At 42.6% G+C, this 23,271-nt stretch overlaps 1 protein-coding gene across 1 annotated transcript in view; it reads left to right on the top strand.

Annotated features, from left to right (window-relative positions):
* Positions 1 to 16,534, top strand: part of LOC129514473 (partitioning defective 6 homolog gamma-like) — an 80,473-nt gene extending 63,939 nt beyond the window's left edge. The window contains exon 3 of the mRNA XM_055333042.1: positions 13,867 to 16,534. Coding sequence (XP_055189017.1) covers positions 13,867 to 14,699 — 833 coding nt within the window. The 3' untranslated portion in view covers positions 14,700 to 16,534. The remainder of the gene's footprint in view (positions 1 to 13,866) is intronic.
* The last annotated feature ends 6,737 nt before the right edge of the window (positions 16,535 to 23,271 follow it).

A 23,271-nucleotide genomic window follows, 5' to 3' on the forward strand; every position in this document is an offset into this window, starting at 1 on the left:
AAATTTTGCTTTACAGTCGCCCTGGTTGGTTCATGAGTTCACTTGGTGTTTGTTCCATCCTGCACAAGCAGGTGGGTGCTCCAGGTGGCTCCTGGGGTCTCATGACACCTGCAGCCCCCGATGCCCAGGAGGGTCTGAGCTGGGCATGTGGGCAGGACGCTTCCTTGGCCACCACCAACATCTGAGTGACTATCAGGAGGAGCAACTGTTTTCTGCTCCACCCCTTTGTTGCCCTGTCACTTACTAACCAAAACTAAGTAAGAGTGATTCACTTTCCCTCCCGAGTCTTCAGTTAGGTTGCACTGCTAGCTCGCACTTTGGTTCTTGGGTGCTTATGTCTGCTAACCTAGAAAAAGAATGAGTGACCTGTGGGTGAGAGACAGGACCTACAGAGAACAGAGGCAGTGGGGTAAGTGGAGGGACCCTGGAGGCCAGTGTCCTGTCCCCGTGCAAGCTCCTGGGGCCTGGAGCCCTCTTCTGCAGGAGTGGTGGGGACACACAGGCATGAATGTGGCCCCGTCAGAGAGCACCCCGCCCTGGACTTCCTGTAAGTACTCCAGGAAGCTGCAGTGCACCCCGCTCTCAGTGGCCCCAGGGCTTCCCGTTCCCCGCACAGATTGTTTGCTCACATGTACACAATATACATATTTCCCTGGTCAGGTGGCATAAGTTCTGAAAATCCATACTGCTGAAGACAAAGGAGGTGGTGGTCACGGGCTGCCCCCTCCCTGAGCCCACCCACATGACGCAAGGTGACCAGGCTGGAATACTTCCTCAGAAGGGGACATGGAATGCTGTCACCCAGGAGAATGTTTTGGATTGTTAAGGTTTTTGTATTGAGATAAAATGCCCATAACATTGATCATCTTAGTGACTTTTTAGTATAGGATTCAGTAGAATTAAACATACTCGTGCCACCCTCACTGCCACCCCATCAGTTCTTTCCATCTTGCAAAACTCTGTCCCCTTGAAACATGAACCCCTGCCCTGGTGTCACCCCCCCCCCCCCCGCCTTCCATCCATGGGACTGTGACTCCTCTGAGTACTTCGTATTCATGGGACCTGCGGTGCTTGTCTTTCTGGCTCATCTCACTGAGCACAGTGTCCTTCAGGGTCACTCACGTCATAGCAGGCATCAGGAGCACCCTCCTTTTAGAGGCAGAATAACATTCCATTGTGTGGTTACAACCACATTTGGGGTTGCTTCTAGTTTTTGGCGATTAGGAATAAGGATGCTGTGGACATTTCCCTAATTACCAGTGATGATGTTGAGCATCTTTGAATGTTTCGTGGTGATTTGTGTATCTTGTTTGGACAAGATGTTTCTAAATCTTTTGCCTTTTTTTAAAGATTTTTTATTATTTATTTATTCATGAGAGACACAGACTGACAGAGAGAGGCAGAGACACGGGCAGAGGGAGAAGCAGGCTCCTCGCAGGGAGCCCAGTGTGGGACTAGATCCCAGATCCCGTGATCACAACCTGAACGGAAGGCAGGTGCCCAACCACTTAGCCACCCAGGCATCCCTCTTTTGCCTTTTTATGTTATTGTTTTGCCATAACCATAACTGTGTTTTCAATTGAGAAATGGTGGACATACATTATATTAGTTCAGGTATACAGTTAGTGTATAATATGTGTATACCGGGTTTACAGGAGTTATTTGATATTTGCATATATTGCAAACTGCCCATTTCTGAATTGGGATCCTGTTATTGAGTTTGGGGCATTTTCTGTATTCTGGATATAGATCCTGATCAAATATGCGAATTGCAAACGTTGTCTCCCATTCAGCCCATTACCTTTTCACTCTTGATCACATTTGTGATGCACATTTTTAAAATTTTCAGAGTTCAGTTTGTCTTTTTATTCTTGTCGCCTCTGCCTTTGGTGTCACATCCAAGAAATCATTGCTAAATCCAGTGTCCTGAGGCTTTTCTCCTGTATCTTCTCCTAAGTTTTATAGTTTTAGGTCCTACATTTAAGTTTCTGATCCATTTAGAGTTAATTGTCGTGTGTGGCATTAAGTCGGCGTCCAACTTCATTCTTCTTCTGTGGATGTCCAGTTTTCCTAGCACCATTTGTTGAAAAGACGCTTTTTACCCCACACACCACATCCATGGGGGCTTGCCCACGGGCTCTCCATCTGCCCCAGGGGTGGCTCTGCCTTTATCCCGGTGCTGTACTGTGTTTGACTAATAGAGCTTTGGGGTTAGTTTTAAAATCAGGAAGTGTAAGTCCTCCAGCTTTGTTCCTTGTTTTCAGGATTATTTTGGCTGTTGGGATTTTTTTAAGACTCAGTATGAATTTCAGGATGAGTAGTACTATTTCTACAAAAAAAGCCATCGGATTTTGATAAGGATTCCACTGAATCTGGAGAGCATTTAGGGTAGTACTGACATTTAACAACATTAAGTCTTCCAGTCCATGGTCATGGGGTATGTTTCCATTTGTTTATGTCTTCATTTCTTTTGGCAGCATTTTGTAGTTTTCATTGTACAAGTCTTCACCTCCTTGGTCAAGTTAATTCCTAAATCTTTTATTCTTTTTGATGATATTTTAAGTGGAATTATTTTTGTAATACTCTTTTTAGATCATTCATTGCTTGTGTAGGAAAACTGCTTTTTGTGTACTGTATTTGTGCCCTGCCTCTTTGCAGAATTCATTTATTGGCTCTAATAGCTTTTTTATGGAGTCTTCAGCATTTTCTACATGTAAAATCATATCATCTGCAAACAGACTTAATTTTATTTTTTTCGTTTCCAATTTGGATTCATCTTGTAGCTTTTTCTTGCCATTTGCTCTGGCTAGAAATTCTAGTGCTATTTTGAATAGAAGTCGGAGAAGGAGTCAATATTGTCTTCCTGCTCTTAGAGGAAAAGCTTTTTTCCCCACCATTGAGTATTCTATTTGCTATGAATTTTTCATATGTAAATTTTTATGCAGAGATAGTTTCCTTCTATTCCAGTTTTGTTGAATATTTTTCTAATGAAAGGGTGTTGTATTTTGTCATAAGCTTTTTTGCATTTTTTATAAATTTATTTTAAATAAAAAAGCTTTCGCATCAGTTGAGATGGTCATGTGTTTTTCCCTTCATTATGTTGATGTGGTAAATCATGTTGACTTTTGCGTGTTGAACTGTCCTCACAGTTCAGTTGAACTGTCCTCACAGTTTCCAGGGGGAAATCCACTTGGTCATGGTGTATAATCTTCTTAAAATACCTCCTAAATTCTGTTTGCAAATATTTTGTTGAGTACTTTTGCATCAGTGATCATAAGGAATATTGGTCTGTGTCTTTGTCGGGCTTTGGTATCAGGGTGATGCTGGCCTTAGAATTAATTAGGAGATATTCTCTCTTTTCTGAATTTTTTGAGAAGTTTGAGAAGGATTGGTATTATTTCTTTTTTAGATGTTTGGCAGAATTAACCAGCGAATAAGTCAATGACCATCTCAACTGATGCAAAAGCTTTTTTATTTAAAATAAATTTATAAAAAAATTTTAAAAAATTAACCAGCGAAACGGTCAGGTCCAGGACTGTACTTTTTCCCCCCCAAGGAAATACAAAAGATTTTATTTATTTTAATTTGTTTTTTATTGGTGTTCAATTTGCCATATAGAATAACACCCAGTGCTCATCCCATCAAGTGCCCCCCTCAGTGCCCGTCACCCGGTCACCCCCACCCCCCGCCCACCTCCCTACCACCCCTTGTTTGTTTCCCAAAGTTAGGAGTTTCTCATGTTCTGTCTCCCTTTCTGATATTTCCCACTCATTTTTTCTCCTTTTCCCTTTATTCCCTTTCACTATTTTTTATATTCCCCAAATAAATGAGAACATATGTTTGTCCTTCTCCGACTGACTTACTTCACTCAGCATAATACCCTCCAGTTCCATCCACGTCGAAGCAAATGGTGGGTATTTGTCATTTCTAGTGGCTGAGGAATATTCCATTGTATACATAAACCACATCTTCTTTATCCATTCATCTTTCGATGGGCACCGAGGCTCCTTCCACAGTTTGGCTATTGTGGACATTGCTGCTAGAAACATCGGGGTGCAGGTGTCTCGGCGTGTCACTGCATCTGTATCTTTGGGGTAAATCCCCAGCAGTGCAATTGCTGGGTCGTAGGGCAGGTCTATTTTTAACTCTTTGAGGAACCTCCACACAGTTTTCCAGAGTGGCTGCACCAGTTCACATTCCCACCACCAGTGCAAGAGGGTTCCCCTTTCTCCACATCCTCTCCAACATTTGTTGTTTCCTGCCTTGTTAATTTTCCCCATTCTCACTGGTGTGAGGTGGTATCTCATGGTGGTTTTGATTTGTATTTCCCTGATGGCAAGTGATGCGGAGCATTTTCTCATGTGCTTGTTGGCCATGTCTATGTCTTCCTCTGTGAGATTTCTCTTCATGTCTTTTGCCCATTTCATGATTGGATTGTTTGTTTCCTGGGTGTTGACTTTGATAAGTTCTTTATAGATCTTGGAAACTAGCCCTTTATCTGATAGGTTATTTGCAAATATCATCTCCCATTCTGTAGGTTGTCTTTGAGTTTTGTTGACTGTATCCTTTGCTTTGCAAAAGCTTCTTATCTTGAAGTCCCAATAGTTCATTTTTGCTTTTGTTTCTCTTGCCTTCATGGATGTATCTTGCAAGAAGTTGCTGTGGCCAAGTTCAAAAAGGGTGTTGCCTGTGTTCTCCTCTAGGATTTTGATGGAATCTTGTCTCACATTTAGATCTTTCATCCATTTTGAGTTTATCTTTGTTGAGAGATTATTGATCACTGATTCAATCACCTTACTAGTTATAGATCTATTCAGGTTTTTTTATTTCTTCATGATTTGGTCTTGGTAGGTTTTGTGTTTCTAGAAATTTGTCCATTTCACGTAGACTATCCAATTTATTGGCATGCAATTACACATAGTACTTTCTTAAAATCCATTTTATTTCTATAGAAATGGTAGTAATGTCCCCACTTTTATTTCTGATTTTAGTAATTTGAGTCTTTTTCCTTAGTCCATTTAGTTAAAGGTTTATCAATATTGTTGATCTTTTTGAAGAACCAATTTTTTTGTTTCACTGATTTCCTCTATTGTTTTTCTGTTCTGTACTTTGTATATCTCTGCTCTAATCTCTATTATTCTCTTTCTTCTGGTAGCTTTGAACTTAGTTTGTTCTTATTCTTCTAGCTCCTTAAGTTGTAAAGTTGGGTTGCTAATGTGAGATGTTTCTTGGTTTTCATGCAAGCATTTATAGCTATAAATTTCCTTCTTAGCACTGCTCTTGCTGCATCCCATAAGTTTTGGTATGTTGTGTTTTGTTTTCATTCATATCTAAGTTTTTATCTAACTTCCCTGTGATTTCTTCTTTGATCCATTCGTTGTTATAAAGTGGTGTTTAGTTTTCACATTTCTGTGAATTTTCCAGTTCTCTGTTACTGATTTTTACTTTGTCATGTTGTGGTCAGAGAAGACACCATGCATACAAGATATCTTTTAACATCTATTGAGGCTTAATCTGTAGCCTGACATTTGGTCTGTTTTGGAAAGTGTCACATGTGCACTTGAGAAAATCGAGTATGCTCTTCTTGCTGGGTGGAGGGTTCTACATGTATGTATTAAATCCACTTGGCTTATTGCATTAAGTCCTCTATTTGCCTACTTCTCTCATCTGGTTTTTGTATCCATTATTATGAGAGGAGCACTGAAGTCTCCAGTTGTTACTCTGTAACTGTTTCTGCCTTCAGTTCTGTTGGGATTTGCCTCATATATTTTGATGGTCTGTCGCTAGGTGTGTAAATGTTTGTAATTATTATTATCTTGCTCCACTGAGCCCTTTATTAGTATATAATGTCCTTTGTCTTGAGTAACTTTTTTATTTGGAGTCTTTTTGTCTGACATTAGTAGAGCCATTCCAAAGGTTACTATTTTCATGGAACCTCTTTTTCCATTTGTTCACTTTCTGTTTGTGTCATTGGGTCAAAAGTGAGTCTCTTGTTGACAGCATATTGTTGGATCATGTGTTTTTATTATTATCCCAATCCGTTCTTTGATTTAAGAGCTTAATTCATTTACATATAAAGTGCTGGTAAGAAGGGACTTACTTCTGTCCTTGTGCTGTTTGTTTTCTATACACCCGATAGCTCTTTCCTCCCTCATTGCCTGTATTCCTCTCTTTTCAGTTAAATTTTTTGTAGTGAAATACTTAAATCACTTCTTAAGTTCCTTTGTGTCTATTCTGTAGCTGTTTTCTTGGTGGTTACCATGGAGATTACATCGAACTTCTTATGGATATAACATTCTAAACTTAACTTATAGCAACAGAATTTAAGTAACAAAGCATAACAGTTCTACAACCCCCATCTCTTGTAGTTGTTGTCAGTTACATTTTTATACATTGCGTGACCAGAAACATAAACTGATAATTCTTGTAAATGTATTAGTCTTTTATGTTATGTAAAAAACAAGATTTGAAATTACAAACCAAAGTTACAATAATACCAGCTTTTAGACAAATAATGTTTATCCTTTAAATATATTAGTCTAAACCATGTGGTAACAGCAGCTACAGGCTGTTGTTACAATAATAGCTTTTGTAATAGCCCATGGACTTACCTTGATTTTCTCACATGGCTTCAAGTTACTGTCTAGTTGCCTTTCATTTCACCTGCAGGACTCCCTTGAGCATTTCTTGCCCAACAGGTCTAGTGATACAGACTCTCTCAGCTTTCATTTATCTGGGAATGTGTGAATTTCTCCTTCACTTTGCAAAAACAGTGTGCTGGATACATGATTCTTGGTTGACAGGTTTTCCCTTTTAGTTCTTTGAGTATATTAGCCCACTGCCTCCAGGCCACCAGTTTCTGATGAGAAATGTTAATGAGAGATTAATGATCATCTGATGAGGCTCCTCATATATGGTGACTCCCCTCTCGCTGCTTTCAAGAGTCTTTGTAAAGTTTGATTGTAATTGTCTAGGTGTGGATCTGAGTTCATCTTAGAGTTGGCTGAGTTTGTTGGATGTTTATATTCATGCATTTCATCAAATTTGGGAAGTTTTCAGGCATTATTTCTTTATTTTATTTTATTTTTTTATTTATTTATGATAGTCACACACACACACAGAGAGAGAGAGAGAGAGAGAGAGAGAGAGAGAGGCAGAGACACAGGCAGAGGAAGAAGCAGGCTCCATGCAGGGGGCCCGATGTGGGACTCGATCCTGGAACTCGAGGATCATGCCCTGGGTCGAAGGCAGGCGCTAAACCGCTGAGGCACCCAGGGACCCCCTCATTGATCTTTTCTATTATCTTTTTGGTCTCTACTTCATTTATTTTCACCCTGATCTTTTATTACTTCCTTTGCTAACTTTGGGCTTTAGGTTTTTTAATAGTCTTTTTTAGGTGTAAGGTTAGATTGTCTGAGACTTTTCTTGTTTCTTGAGGTAGGCGTATCTATAAACTTCCCTCTTAGAACTGCTTGTGCTGTATCCTAAAGAATTTCAATTACTGTGTTTCCATTTTCATTTGTCTCCAGGAACTTTTCTTTCGTTTGATTTCTTTGTTGATCCTTTGTAGCATGTTACTTAGCCTTGACATGTGTGTGGCTTCTTCCATTTTCTTGCATTTGATTTCTAGTAATACCATTGTGGTCACAAAAGGTGCTTGATATGATTTCAATTTTCTTAAATTTACTGAGACTTGTTTTGTGACCAAATATGATCTGTCCTGGAGCATGCACCACATGTGGTTGATAAGAATGTATATTCTTTTGCTTTGGGATGGAATGTTCTACATATATCTGTTAGGTCCATCTGGTCTAATGTGTCATTTACAGCCACTGTTTCTTTATTGATTTTCTGTCTGGAATATCTATCCATTGATGCAAGTGAAGTGCTAAAGTCTCCTACTATTATTAGTTTATCCCTTTAGAATGTTGGTAGTTGCTTTATGTATTTAGTTGCTTCAGGTTGCATGCATGTTTGTGATTGTTATATCCTCTTGTTGGACTGGTCCTTTTATCATTATGCGATGCCCTTCTTTGTCTCGTTATAGTCTTTTTTTTTTTTATGATAGTCACAGAGAGAGACAGAGAGAGGCAGAGACACAGGCAGAGGGAGAAGCAGGCTCCATGCACCGGGAGCCCGACGTGGGATTCGATCCCGGATCTCCAGGATCGCGCCCTGGGCCAAAGGCAGGCGCCAAACCGCTGCGCCACCCAGGGATCCCTCGTTATAGTCTTTATTTCAAAGTCTAGTCTGTTCAATATAAGTATTGCTATCCCAGTTGCTTTTTTTTTTTTTGCTTCATTAGCATGGAATATCTTTTTCCATCCCTTCTCTTTTTATCTGTGTGTGTCTTTAGATCTAAGGTGAGTCTCTTACAGACAATATATAGATGGATCTTGTTTATTAATCCATTTACCCCATGTCTTTTGATTGGAGCATTAAATTATCAATAGGTTATGTAATTATTGCCATTTTGTTCACTGTTTTCTGATATAATTCTGTTCCTCTCTTCTTCTCTTGTTCTCTTCCCTTGTGATTTGATGACTTTCTTCAGTGTTATACTTGGATTCCTCTCTATTTTTTGTGTATCTATTTATTGGTTTTTGGCTTGTGGTTATGATGAGATTCATGATATATGTATAGCATATATACAGCAATCTATATTAAGTCAAAAGCACTCTAAAAAATAATTTATGGATATGATGTATTTCACTTTATTTTGTGTATCCCTAAGTTTTATAGATATAATTTATTTTACCACCTTTGCTTGTTAATATTCATACTAGTTTTGTAACTCATTAATATACTATATTTACTATGTTTTTGCTTTTTATCTGTGAAATTTTTCCCTTTCATAATTTTTGTACTTCTAGTTATGGCCTTCTTTTTTTTTTCTTTTTTTTTCTTTTTTTTTTAATATATTAATTTTTATTGGTGTTCAATTTACCAACATACAGAATAACACCCAGTGCTCATCCCATCAAGTGTCCCCCTCCGTGCCCGTCACCCATTCACCCCCACCCCCCGCCCTCCTCCCCTTCCACCACCCCTAGTTCATTTCCCAGAGTTAGAAGTCTTTATGTTCTGTCTCCCTTTCTGATATTTCCCACACATTTCTTCTCCCTTCCCTTATATTCCCCTTCACTATTATTCATATTCCCCAAATGAATGAGAACATACACTGTTTGTCCTTCTCCGATTGACTTACTTCACTCAGCATAATACCCTCCAGTTCCATCCACGTTGAAGCAAATGGTGGGTATTTGTCATTTCTAGTGGCTGAGTAATATTCCATTGTATACATAAACCACATCTTCTTTATCCATTCATCTTTCGATGGGCACCAAGGCTCCTTCCACAGTTTGGCTATTGTGGACATGGCTGCTAGAAACATCGGGGTGCAGGTGTCCCGGCGTTTCATTACATCTGAATCTTTGGGGTAAATCCCTAACAGTGCAATTGCTGGGTCGTAGGGCAGGTCTATTTTTAATTCTTTGAGGAACCTCCACACAGTTTTCCAGAGTGGCTGCACCAGTTCACATTCCCACCAACAGTGTAAGAGGGTTCCCTTTTCTCCGTATCCTCTCCAACATTTGTTGTTTCCTGCCTTGTTAATTTTCCCCATTCTCACTGGTGTGAGGTGGGATCTCATTGTGGTTTTGATTTGTATTTCCCTGATGGCAAGTGATGCAGAGCATTTTCTCATGTGCTTGTTGGCCATGTTTATGTCTTCCTCTGTGAGATTTCTCTTCGTGTCTTTTGCCCATTTCATGATTGGATTGTTTGTTTCTTTGCTGTTGAGTTTAATAAGTTCTTTATAGATTTTGGAAACTAGCCCTTTATCTGATATGTTATTTGCAAATATCTTCTCCCATTCTGTAGGCTGCCTTTTAGTTTTGTTGACTGTATCCTTTGCTGTGCAAAAGCTTCTTATCTTGATGAAGTCCCAATAGTTCATTTTTGCTTTTGTTTCTCTTGCTTTCATGGATGTATCTTGCAAGAAGTTACTGTGGCCGAGTTCAAAAAGGGTGTTGCCTGTGTTCTCCTCTAGGATTTTGATGGAATCTTGTCTCACATTTAGATCTTTCATCCATTTTGAGTTTATCTTTGTGTATGGTGCAAGAGAGTGGTCTAGTTTCATTCTCCTGCATGTGGATGTCCAATTTTCCCAGCACCATTTATTGAAGAGACTGTCTTTCTTCCAGTGGCTCATCTTTCCTCCTTTATCGAATATTAGTTGACCATAAAGTTCAGGGTCCACTTCTGGGTTCTCTATTCTGTTCCATTGATCTATGTGTCTGTTTTTGTGCCAGTACCACACTGTCTTGATGACCACAGCTTTGTAGTACAACCTGAAAGCTGGCATTGTGATGCCCCCAGCTATGGTTTTCTTTTTTAAAATTCCCTTGGCTATTCGGGGTCTTTTCTGATTCCACACAGATCTTAAAATAATTTGTTCTAACTCTCTGAAGAAAGTCCATGGTATTTTGATAGGGATTGTATTAAACGTGTAAATTGCCATGGGTAACATTGACATCTTCACAATATTAATTCTTCCAATCCATGAGCATGGAATATTTTTCCATCTCTTTGTGTCTTCCTCAATTTCTTTCAGAAGTGTTCTATAGTTTTTAAGGTATAGATCCTTTACCTCTTTGGTTAGGTTTATTCCTAGGTATCTTATGCTTTTGGGCGCAATTGTAAATGGGATTGACTCCTTAATTTCTCTTTCTTCAGTCTCATTGTTAGTGTATAGGAATGCCATTGATTTCTGGGCATTGATTTTGTATCCTGCCACGCTACCAAATTGCTGTATGAGTTCTAGCAATCTTGGGGTGGAGGCTTTTGGGTTTTCTATGTAGAGTATCATGTCATCGGCGAAGAGGGAGAGTTTGACTTCTTTGCCAATTTGAATGCCTTTAATGTCTTTTTGTTGTCTGATTAGTTATGGCCTTCTCTTTTCCACTTATAGAAGTCCCTTTAATGTTTCTTATAAGGCCAGCTTAGTAGTTAGGAATTCTTAATTTTTGTTTGTCAGGGAAACTCCATCTCTCCTTCAGTACTGAATGATAGCCGTGCTGGATAGTGTTCTTCTTGTAGGGTTTTTTCCTTTTAGCACTTTGACTATAGCCTATTACTCCTCCCTGCAAAGTTTCTGCTGAAATAGCAACTGACAGTCTAATAGGCTTTCCTTTTTACGTAGCTAGTAGCTTTTCTCTTGCTTGCTTTTAAAATTCTCTGTTTAACATTGACATTCTAATTATCATATGTCTTGGTATGTAACTCCTTGGGTTCATCTTTTTGGGGATCTCTCTGCTTCCTGGACCTAGATGCCTTTCCTTCTTCAGGTTAGGGAAGTTTTCAGTTATTATTTCTTCAAATAGGTTTTCTATCCCTTTCTCTATCTCCTCTCCCTCTAAGACCCCTGTCCCATGAATTTTAAACACTTAGCCCTTAACCTGTCTCATCATTTAATTTTTTCCTTTTGTTGTTGTTCAGCATGGGTGCTTTCCATGACTGTCTTCCAGATCATTGATTGATCCATTCTGCATCCTCAAATCTGCTATTTGTTTTATCTGATATAATTTTCATTATACTTATTGGATTCAACTTTTTTAATACTCACATTACTAAAGTTCTCAGAGTTCATCTACTCTTTTTTTCAAGTCCGGTGGGTATCTTTATGACCATTACTTTGAATTCTTTATCAAGTAGGAAGGTGGTTTATCTTCATTTCCTTAGGTCCTTTTCGGAGGTTTTGTCTGATTCTGTGTTTATTTCTATGTATTAGATCCATCAGCTATGTCTCCTGGTCTTGAAGTGATAGACTCACACAAAAGATGTCTTTTGGGGCCATAGTCCCCTCTGGTCACCAGAAGCATGTGCTTCAGGGTTGTCCCCTGGGTGGGCTGCTGGGAGTATGTTGGTAGGGGGAGCTGTCCCCCATCCTGGGGCCAGGAGTCCCTGTGCAGCAGTGTCCGTCCCAGCTGGGGCTACCCCCTGGGTGTGGCAGGTGGAGGAGTGCCTGCCAAGGCCAGGCAAGCAGGACCAGCAGGTTAGATGGAGAGTGCCAGTAGTGGTGCCTGGCCAGCTAGGCTGAAAGAGGGCAAGAACAGTAGTGTCCATCAGCACTTCCATTCCCAAAGAAAGCACCTGCAGATTCCTGCCCCTGCAACACATGCCCTAAAATCTGTCAGTAAGTCTCCCTTACATACACTCCAGGCACTTCTCAGACTGCTGCCTCTGTACTGGCTCTGAAGCCAAGTGATACAGTACACTAGCCTTCCAAAAGCAGCCCTGCTCTCCTGGAGTTAGGCTCCACTGGTTTTCAAAGCTCCCGGGGTTGAGCCTTGCTGATTTTCAAAGCTAGACATCAGGAGGGCTCGTCTTCCTCCTACAGGGTCACCCTGGGGGCTTGATGCCATCAGTCCTCAGGGAGGACCTCTGCAACTGTGATAGCCGTCCCACATGTGGGTCATGTGCCAGGAATTTGTTTCCTGACTCAGTCTTTGCCCCTCCTGCCCTTCTTGGTGTGGCTTTTTCTTTCTGTCCTTGGCTGTGGAAGAGTTGTCCTGCTAGCCTCAGGTTCTTGGGCTGAGTTGCCTTCTGTGTGGTGGATGCCTTGTGTGTCCGTGGGAGGAGGTGAGCTCAGACTCCTCTACTCTCAGCCCCACGGTCTCAGGGCATTCATGTTAACATCTGACCAGTAGATCTGACATCAGGTCTTTTTTAGGGACAGATTCTGTAGAATTCCCTTTTTCCTCTCAATGGGCCAAACTCCCTGTGCCTTGTGATTTTTTGGCTGAACACGGCACATTTGAATCTCCTGATGTGGTGACTCTGGAAATCATACTCCCCTTCCCCACCCCCCTTTCCCAGGCTTTGCTATTTTGTTGTCATCATTCTTTGGATGGTGGCAGGCTGTCTCTGTCCCGAGGATCAGCCCAAGGTGCAAACCCAGTGTCTTCTGGGGTCTTCTCTGAGCCTTCCCTTGGGCAGGCACCATCCGTCCTAATTTCCCACGTGTGCAGCTGTTTCTGAATGTCCTAATGTATGGCTCCCAAAGGGGAAAAGTGAGAAACCACAGGGGCATCAGGGGGCACCCGCCCTCTCAGTGCCATTGCAGTCACGCGAGCTGGAGCCAGAGGGGCGACAGCAGTGGCCGCAGCCTCTGTATCTGCACCTGTGTGGTCAGAGCAGAGACTCTGCTCTTGGAAGAGCATCAGCAGGCGTCAGCAGGCGGCTCCTGAAACACATGCACAGCTGCCTGCCGCAGGGCTGAGTAGCTGCCCCTGTGCTCCAAGCTAGAATAGACCAGAACTGGCTCCTTCTGCTGGACAGTTGCAAGCCTTCAGCAGACTCCACTATCCCAAAATAGTCCTGTCAGCCAGATTCTGCCCCTGCAGTGGTCGCTGGGGTGGGGGAGAGTCCTGGTGCTCCCTGAGCTGCCCTCGTCCCAAAGTCCAATCAGGCATTTAAACTTTCCATCTATTGCAGTTTCTTGTTTCTTCCTCTCCACCTTTCATTCATTTTGTCGACTGCCTGTGGGTGGTTCTGGAGAGTTGCAGAGAGCTAACTTTAGGGATCGGACTTGAACTCTTGGGCCAGCTCAAGTGATGCAGGATCACTGCGGACTCAGTGAAACAACTCAGGAAGTCTCTCCATAGCATCCTGGAGGCTGAGACCTGCTAGGCATGTGGGTGAGAGTCCTGGGAGTCCACGGAAGCCAGAGGTAACTGTGGTGCTCAGTGCCTGGGAGTTTGGCAGCCCGGGGCCCAGCCAACAGGTGGGCAGCAGAGTGGCGGGCCCAGGGCCCCCACCCTCCACTACTGTGCCCCACCCTGATCGTCCCCTCTGCTGTTTCAGAGGAGGCCGAGCATGGCAGCTTCGGGGCCGGCTCGCTGTCCCGCCGGAGGAAGGCACTGGCCCTGCGTGAGGACGGCCCCCGCCGGCGGCCGCACCTGCACATCGGCCTGCCGCACGACTTCCGCCCGGTGTCCTCCATCATCGACGTAGACATCTTGCCCGAGACGCACCGCCGCGTGAGGCTGTACAGGCACGGTTGCCAGAAGCCGCTGGGTTTCTACATCCGCGATGGCACGAGCGTGCGCGTGGCCCCGCAGGGCCTGGAGAAGGTGCCTGGCATCTTCATCTCGCGCATGGTGCCCGGTGGCCTGGCCGAGAGCACCGGGCTGCTGGCCGTGGATGACGAGGTCCTGGAGGTGAATGGCATCGAGGTGGCGGGGAAGACGCTGGACCAGGTCACGGACATGATGATCGCCAACAGCCACAACCTCATCGTCACGGTCAAGCCGGCCAACCAGAGGAACAACGTGGTGCGCGGCGGCCGCGTGGCAGGCGGCTCGGGCCGCTCCTCGGACAGCGGGGCCAGCCGCCACAGCCTGCCCGCAGCCCCCGCGCTGCTGCGCCTGCAGCCCGACGACGTGGACAGCGACGACGAGCCCGACGTGGTGCTGGAGGGCGTGCTGGGGCCGCGGCCGGTGCCCAGGCTGCCCCCGCCGCCCCCGCCGCCCCCGCCGGGCAGCCAGGCGCGGGTCAACGGCGCAGGCCCCGGGCTGGGCAGGGAGGGCCCGGCGCACCGGCTGCTCAGCTCACTGCGCGCAGACCCGCGCCACAGCCTGGCCCTGCCGCTGCCCCCAGGGGCGGTGGAGGAGCACGGCCCCGCGGTCACGCTGTAGGCCCGGGGCCGCCCGGCAGACAGCCCCCGGGCTCTTCGTCCATCCCGCCTCCTGGCCCACACCCCAGGCTTGCTTTATTCAAACCTGCCGATGGAAGATACAAATGCTATTTTTACAGAATTTTTGCGTAGAACATCACACGCACTCATTTGCAGTCTGCGTCCTGCCGAGGTAGGTGCCAGCACTTTCCCGAAATGGCAGAAAGGATCTGACTGCGTGCAGAAAAGATTTCATTTAGAAATTTTTAAAAATACTTTTATAAATGAAGCTTTAAAATTACTTTTTAAATATAGTCAAATTTGTGTTTTTAACGTGACTTGTGCAAAAACAACCTGTCGGGTCAGCACTGTTTTTTTACTGCGCACCGGCTGACTTGCAGAGACTGGTTTCTAACAATACATACCAAACCTTTAACAGGTAGGACTATAAACAATGAATCTCAAATTTTCACATTATTTACAGCTCTATTTCAGATAGCCCAGTGGGTGTTGAACCCTCAGACATCCCTGGAAAAAAGACCTGGTGTGAAACAGTCCGGCAGTGCCTGCAGGTGGTCAGAGGCGGCTCGTCTGCAGCCTCTGAGGGCAAACGCCACCTCTGCTGGATGGCACTGTATGCTCAGCAATACTTCTCTGACCAAAAGCCAATATAGATAAAAACTAGTCTTGTAGACTGATTGAGGGCAATTTTTGAAATATTGTCAGCAGAAAGGATGGATCCACCTACCACAAACCCCAGATATGCCTTTGAAAGCTCAGTCATTTGGTTGTATAGTTTCTATTATCTCTGTTTTTAAATTACAAGTCACATGAAAATTAATTATTTTTAACACATTAAATTCACTGTCACTTCCTTTTGATCTTCCAGAAATATTTTATATATTCAGTAATTTTAAAGATTTATTCATGTTTGACCCAGTTTTACATGAAGTGTATTTTGTTTGAGTCCACTGTCGAGGAGAAAATATTACACTTATACTTCGAGAACTTTGACCAAACAAAGCTTTCATATAAATACAGGTAAAAATATTTTTCTAGGATGCCTTTCTGGGAGATTAGGCAGTGCTTCTTCTGTGGCACAGCAACCCCTGCTGGTCGGTGGCAGAACTGTCCTGCTGCTAACAAACGGAAAACCCTATGTCAACATCTCCATTTTTCCTGAATTCGTTAAGTGTAAAAGCAAATTATTTTTCTTTTGGAAACTATTTATTGGGTAGAAATAGCTTTTACTGAGTAGTTGTGGTCTCCTGCACCTATGTTTGATGTTATTATTTGTATACCGGGATCACTGTTGGTTTTATTCCTAAGCAAAGGGAGGACCAGAGATGCTCTCCCTTTGAGGTCTAGGCAGAGAGTCCAAATGCACCCAAACTTACGGGCTCCAGTGAACTGTATGAGCATCTTTTTTTGGCATCTAAGCAGTCAGAAGTGGGTTTTTTCTTACTACAATAAGTATAGAATCAAAACTCTAGTGCTACTTACTATCAGAAATGAAATGTTCTTTTACTAAGTTATTGCTGGTTATTGAATATCTTGTTGAGTAACTGGATCTGTTACCAAGAAGGAACATTATATTTCTTACCATGTTTTAAATTAAGTAAATGTGAATAATTTTTTAAAGAAAAAAAAAAAGAAGCCTCCTCAGACTTGTATGCTGTTGTTCATAATTTTAGGAATTCTGAATTTCTTGGAACAGCTGCTTCAGTGTATTTTTGTACCATATCTTCTGCCATTTTCTTTTTAAAATAAAACAAAACAAAAAAACTATGTTGTATTACACATTAAAGTTTTCTTGGTTTTATATATCAAAGAATAAAAACTTTTCTTTGCATTTAATATTTTTCACTTGTGTTCTAAATGTTGGAGAGGTTAGCGGTGTTGATGATGAGCAGAAACTCAGCCCTCAGAATGGAATGCTATTTAGCAAGAGCCTATCCTGTGCCATATGTTTCCACTTAATCATCACACGTAGCCAATAGCATTATCCCCATTTTGCAGAGAGAAAATGGACTCAAACCCAAGCATGTGTAGGTCATTTCAAATAATGAAATTATAGTTGTATTAGATGGGAGATGGATGCATCTTAGATCTAGAAACTTCTTTTTAAGTCCTTTTGAAAAAGGTTTTCCAAATACTTCCTACACATCTCTCCCTAAATATGCCCAGGTTTGCAAATTTGCCATTCATCCTTTCTCACCCTGACATTACTAAACATACGTACGATGCATAGCAGCATGAGTTCCCCATTCAGTCATTACAGACATTCTGGTGACATCAGCAACCACCAATAACTCCTGGAAGAAATGTGCTTTGTACAGGCATTCATCAACTTAACCCTGTCAGTGACTTTACAGTTTACAGCTGGGGACACTCAAACAACTGGAGTGTCCCTCCACAGTCTGAAGAGATGGCACTGAGCTGGTGATGGCAGAGATATAGATCTCCCTGACCTGGTAATCCACATTGTCAACCCCAGGGCCTATGCTGCCCTTCAGAGGAGCCAGCCTGTCAGCTAGGCAATGAGGCTAGCCATGAATCACAAGTTACATAGCATCTTGCAGTATTAGACAAAGTGATCATATGTGGGCAGTGGGTCTCATGGCAAGTTGCAAAGATACCTTAAAAATGCTGATTGTTATTCTACCAAACATTTAAAGAAGAAATAATACTTATTCCACTATGGCTATTTCAAAAGATATAAATGGAAGGAATACTTCCAAATTCATTCTATGAGGCCAGCATTACCTTGATCCCCAAGCCAGACAAAGACCCCACCAAAAAGGAGAATTACAGATTAATATACCTGATGAACATGGATGTTAAAATTCTAAAATTCCAGCCAATAGGATCCAACAGTACATAAAGAGCATTATTCACCACGACCAAGTGGGATTTATTCCTGGGCTGCAAGGGTGGTTGAACACTCGTAGAACTATTGACATGCGAGATCACATCAGTAAAAGAAAAGACACGAACCACATGATCCTCTCAATAGATACAAAGCATGTGACAAAATACAGCATCCATTCCTGATCAAAACTATTCAAAGTGTAGGAATAAAGGAAACATTTCTCAATATCATAAAAGCCCTTTATGAAAAGTCCACAGAGAATATCATTCTCAATGGGGAAAAACTGAGAGCCTTTCCCCTAAGACCAGGAACACGACAGGTATGCCCACTCTCACCACTGTTGGTCAACATAGTTCTAGACGTCCCAGTCTCACCAATCAGACAAATAGAAATAAAAGGCATTCAAACTGGCCAAGAAGAAGTCAAACTCTCCCTCTTTGCAGATGACATGATACTGTACATAGAAAACCCAAACAACTCTGCCCCAAGATTGCTAGAACTCATACAGCAATTCAGCAGTGTGGCAGGATACAAAATCAATGCACAGAAATCAATGGCATTTCTAAACACTAACAATGAGACTGAAGAAAGAGAAATTAAGGAGTCAATCCCATTTACCCAAAAACATAAGATACCTAGAATAAACCTAACCAAAGAGGTAAAGGATCTATACCCTAAAAACTACAGAACTCTTCTGAAAGAAACTGAGGAAAAATATTGATGCTCATGGATTGGAAGAATAAATATTGTGAAAATGTCTATGCTACCCAGGGCAATGTACACATTCAATGCAATCCCTATCAAAATACCATGGACTTTCTTCACAGAGTTGGAACAAATAATCTTAAGATTTGTGTGGAACCAGGGATGCCTGGGTGGCTCAGTGGTTGAGCGAGCATCTGCCTTCAGCTCAGGGCGTGATCCTGGGGTCCTGGGATCGAGTCCCACATCAGGCTCCCTGTGCAGAGCCCGCTTCTTCTTCTGCCTGTATCTCTGCCTCTTTCTCTGTCTCTCTCATGAATAAATAAATAAAATCTTAAAAAAAAAAAAAAGATTTCTGTGGAACCAGAAAAGACCTTGAGTAACCAGGGGCATCACAATGCCAAATTTCAAGTTGTACTACAACTTCTGATCATCAAGACAGTGTGGTACTGGCACAAAAATAGACACATAGATCAATGAAACAGAATAGAGAACCCAGAAATGAGCCCTGAACTCTATGGTCAACTAATATTTGGGAAAAGAGGAAAGAATGTCCACTGGAAAGACAGTCTCTTCAATAAATGGTGCTGAGAAAATTGGACAGCCATGTCCAGAAGAATGAAACTAGACCACTCTCTTACACCATACACAAAGATAAACTCAAAAATGGATGAAAGATCTAAATGTGAGACAAGATTCCATCAAAATCCTAGAGGAGAGCACAGGCAACACCCTTTTTGAACTTGGCCACAGCAACTTCTTGCAAGATACATCCATGAAGGCAAGAGAAACAAAATAAAAAATGAACTCTTGGGACTTCATCAAGATAAAAAGCTTCTGCACAGCAAAAGAAACAATCAACAAATCTAAAAGACAACCTACAGAATGGGAGAAGATATTTGGAAATGACATATCACATAAAGGGCTAGTATCCAAGATCTATAAAGAACTTATCAAAGTCAACACCCAAGAAACAAACAATCCAATCATGAAATGGGCAAAAGACATGAACAGAAATTTCATCAAAGAAGACATAGACATGGCCAACAAGCACATGAGAAAATGCTCCGCATCACTGGCCATCAGGGAAATACAAATCAAAACCACCATGAGATACCACCTCATACCAGTGAGAATGGGGAAAATTAACAAGGCAGGAAACAACAAATGTTGGAGAGGATGTGGAGAAAGGGGAGCCCTCTTGCACTGTTGGTGGGAATGTGAACTGGTGCAGCCACTCTGGAAAACTGTGTGGAGGTTCCTCAAAGAGTTAAAAATAGACCTGCCCTACGACCCAGCAATTGCACTGCTGGGGATTTACCCCAAAGATACAGATGCAGTGAAAAGCCAAGACACCTGCACCTCAATGTTTATAGGAGCAATGTCCACAGTAGTCAAACTGTGGAAGGAGCCTCGATGTTCTTTGACAGATGAATGGATAAAGAAGATGTGGTATATATAGATACAATGGAATATTCCTCAGCCATCAGAGAGGATGAATACTCACCATTTGCTTCAATGTGGATGAAACTGGAGGGTATTATGCTGAGTGAAGTAAGTCAATCGGAGAAGGACAACCATTATATGGTCTCACTCATATGGGGAATATAAAAAATAGTGAAAGGGATTATAAGGGAAAGAGGGAAACTAAGTGGGAAAAATAGAGAGGGAGACAAACCATGAGAGACTCCTGACTCTGGGAAACACACAAAGGGTTGTGGAAGGGGAAGTGGGGGGGTGATGGGGTAAGTGGGTGATGGGCACTGAGGAGGGCATGTGATGGGATGAGCACTAGGGGTTATACTATGTTAGCAAATTGAATTTAAATATTTTTTAAATGCTGATTGTTTAAAAATCCAGTTTAGCAAAAATCTGAGACAAGTGTTCCCAAAGAAGGCCATAAAGTTATTTTCACATCTCCATCAAATGTTTCTTAAGAACTCTGATGCACTTCTGGGGTCCTTGATTCCAAGATGACCAGGAAAAAAAGGAAGAGTGATCATGCCCGGGAGGGCCAGGGCTGTGCAAGCCTATCCGCCACACCAGCTGCGCCCAGTGGGCCCAGAGACACAGCCATTACTGAGCTGGTTATTCAACACACAGTGGAGGCTACCACCATCATGACATTTCCGAAGCCAGTGTCTTGGACGCCTATGTTCCCGAGCTCTATGTGAACCTACATTACTGTGTGAGCCAGGCCATTCGCAGCAAGGTGGTCAGGCTCCGCTCCATGGAAGCACAGGACTGAGCACCCCACCCCGAATTAGACCCATGGCTGCTGCCCCACGACCTCCCCCAATGCCCAGGTAAGGAGCAAAGTCCTTAAGGACTAAAGAACACCTGTTCTCTAGAAACAAGTGAAATGGGGATTATACTTTATAATGAAGGAATGAAAGCTCTGATGCAAGAATGAGCCAAATATGGGGGAAAGGCCCCCTTTTAGTCCTTGTGTGAAAAAAAATAGCTGCTAGACTAGGTGGTAGCAGGTTGTCCTGTTGGAGAAAACTTATTCATAGCAGGAATTAGTGTGCTGTGGTTTTTGTAGCAGCTCTAAACATCAGTCACAGTGGTCTGAAAGTTCAACTTAAAATTTACAGAAAAAGGCTGAACTAGTGGCCAGTCCCTAAAGGCACAAAAATATTTCATATGAATCACTAAATTCTACACCTGAATCTAATGGAACACTATTTGTGAACTGGAATAAAAACTTGGAAAAATATTCAATATACATTGTTTCTATTGAAAGTATAAACCTGCTTAGCTGATTCCTAATTTCTAGGAAGAAAAGATACTCAGTAGATACTTCAAGACTTCCCACTAAAACAGCCTGGAGGGTGCTCCCACACCCTGAGCCCAGAGTGTGGCATCCATGTCAGAATCAACCAAAGTACTTGGCTTACCTGCCCCCAGAGGCTCAAACGCAGATCTGTGGGTAGGGCTTGAAAGTTTTCATTTGTAACAAGTTCCTAGATGATGTGGAACCTGCCAGTCCAAGAATTACACCTTGAGAACCACTGGCTAATCCCCAAAACAATTGTTGCCTAGAGAGTTACAGGATTTGCCTTGGAGCAAATGACCATAATGACCAAGAGCCCATCCAACAAGCATCTGGGATTTTCCTCTCATCTGTTACACACTGGCATTGAGACTGTAACGTGACCCCCAGTGACCTGAACACAGACTTCCCAGCATGCAGGAACACTCTCTGCCCTACCTGTATACCCACCTTCCCTCCAGGACTTCAGTATTTCTCCGCCGGGAAGACTCCCCAGGTCAATATACAAACTCTTTTTCCCTTTTATCTTTCCTCATTTTGCTTTTCTTCTCTTTTATCTTCATAAAAAGAGAACTTTCAGGAATTGAGAACTTTTCATTACTGAACCATGTTTCCCAAGGAATGGAATAACCCCTATTATGTTAATAAAAAGCAAACAAAATGATTCAACATTGGTCTCTCCAGCCCAGGAAACAAGTGCCATCTTCCCAATTCCCTTCCCCAGGGAGCTATAAAAATGAACACCTGATTTTTTTCTTGACCTGAACCATCTTGGCCTCAAGCTAATCATCCAGAGGAGGGAGGGTTACATGGAGCCAGCACTGCTGGAGGGAGAAAACGACTTTCGTCCCAGGACAGAGACCTTTGGTTTCAAGCTGCAGTTGCTTTTTCCTCTACAGATGCTTACTTTTTATTCATAATGATGTGCACTGCCAAAAGCCCTTAGGTCACAACGTGACCCCACCCGGACGCCCTAACACCCCCAAAGAAGGTGGGAACATGGCCTCACGGCCATGCTGAACCAGTCACTCAGTCATATGTGGGTGAGACAAAGGCAAGCTTTACTGACTCAGAGTTCACATTCCTGCACTGCCCAGACCTGGTGCAGACTTGGTCTCCCCTGCACCTGAGCTCCCTCAGGCCTCTAGGTGTTCAGGCAGGAACCTGGGAATGCCATGAGAAATGTGAGGCTTGTACAGAAGTTCACACCAGGTGTCTTCACATACCAAACCACAATTTTGACTCTCAGAGCCTTTTCCTGCCCCCTTGTCTCCAAATGCACCAACCCAAACTACCCACAAAGTGCTGCAGAAAGTGTGAATCTCAGGCACACAACCCCTGAGGAAAGAGCAGCACAGACATCCACACAGGTCAACACCAAAACAGAATGTAAGGCATGAACATGAAAACCAGTTATCTGGGAATGAGGTTTTCAGAAAAATGCAAGTAATCCATTCTGAAGTCAGAAAAAATACAGAATCTCTCACTTAAAAAGAAGGAAAGTAAAGTAAACAGAGCAAATGACAGTAACAGAGAAGCCCTAGGACTGCCATGTGCTTACAGGACTTCAAGTGCCCAGACTCCTTTGAAGCCTCTGAAAGGTTCCTGGGAGACAGTGGGATTATGTCTGTTTTTTAACTTTTTTCTTTTCATTAAAAAAATTACATATGCTCTCATTCTGGAAAATCTGAAATATAGCATGTGCATAAAGAAGAAAACCACCCACAGTAACCCCAGCAGACAATCATGTTGATGTTCAGGGGCTTCCTTGGAAGTCATCAGACATATAACTCAAGAGATGCTATATATGTAATGGAGAGACTACCCAGCAAGATGCATCTTACTTTCTCATGTAATATAGTACAAGAATTTTCCTGAAGCAATAAAAATTGTTCCAAAACAGTATTTAAATAGCTACAGGGACACCTGGGTGGCTCCGTGGTTGAGCGTCTGCCTTTGGCTCAGGTCGTGACCCCGGAGTCCTAGAATCGAGTCCCACATCAGGTTCCCTTCAGGGAACCTGCTTCTCCCTCTGCCTATGTCTCTGTCTCTCTCTCTCTCTTTGTGTCTCCTGTGAATAAATAAATATTTTTAATTAATTAATTAATTAGCTGCAAAATAGGAACTGTACCTGGGTTAAGTTGCCATTTTCCAGATAGATATTGGGTTATTTACAAAAAGTGTGTAAGCTTTGTACCTAAATCTTAGTTTGGGTTTCTGATTATTTGCTTAGGTCAGATTGCT

This window comes from Nyctereutes procyonoides, unplaced genomic scaffold (assembly GCF_905146905.1).
Source record: "Nyctereutes procyonoides isolate TBG_1078 unplaced genomic scaffold, NYPRO_anot_genome, whole genome shotgun sequence".
Classification (NCBI taxonomy): domain Eukaryota; kingdom Metazoa; phylum Chordata; class Mammalia; order Carnivora; family Canidae; genus Nyctereutes; species Nyctereutes procyonoides.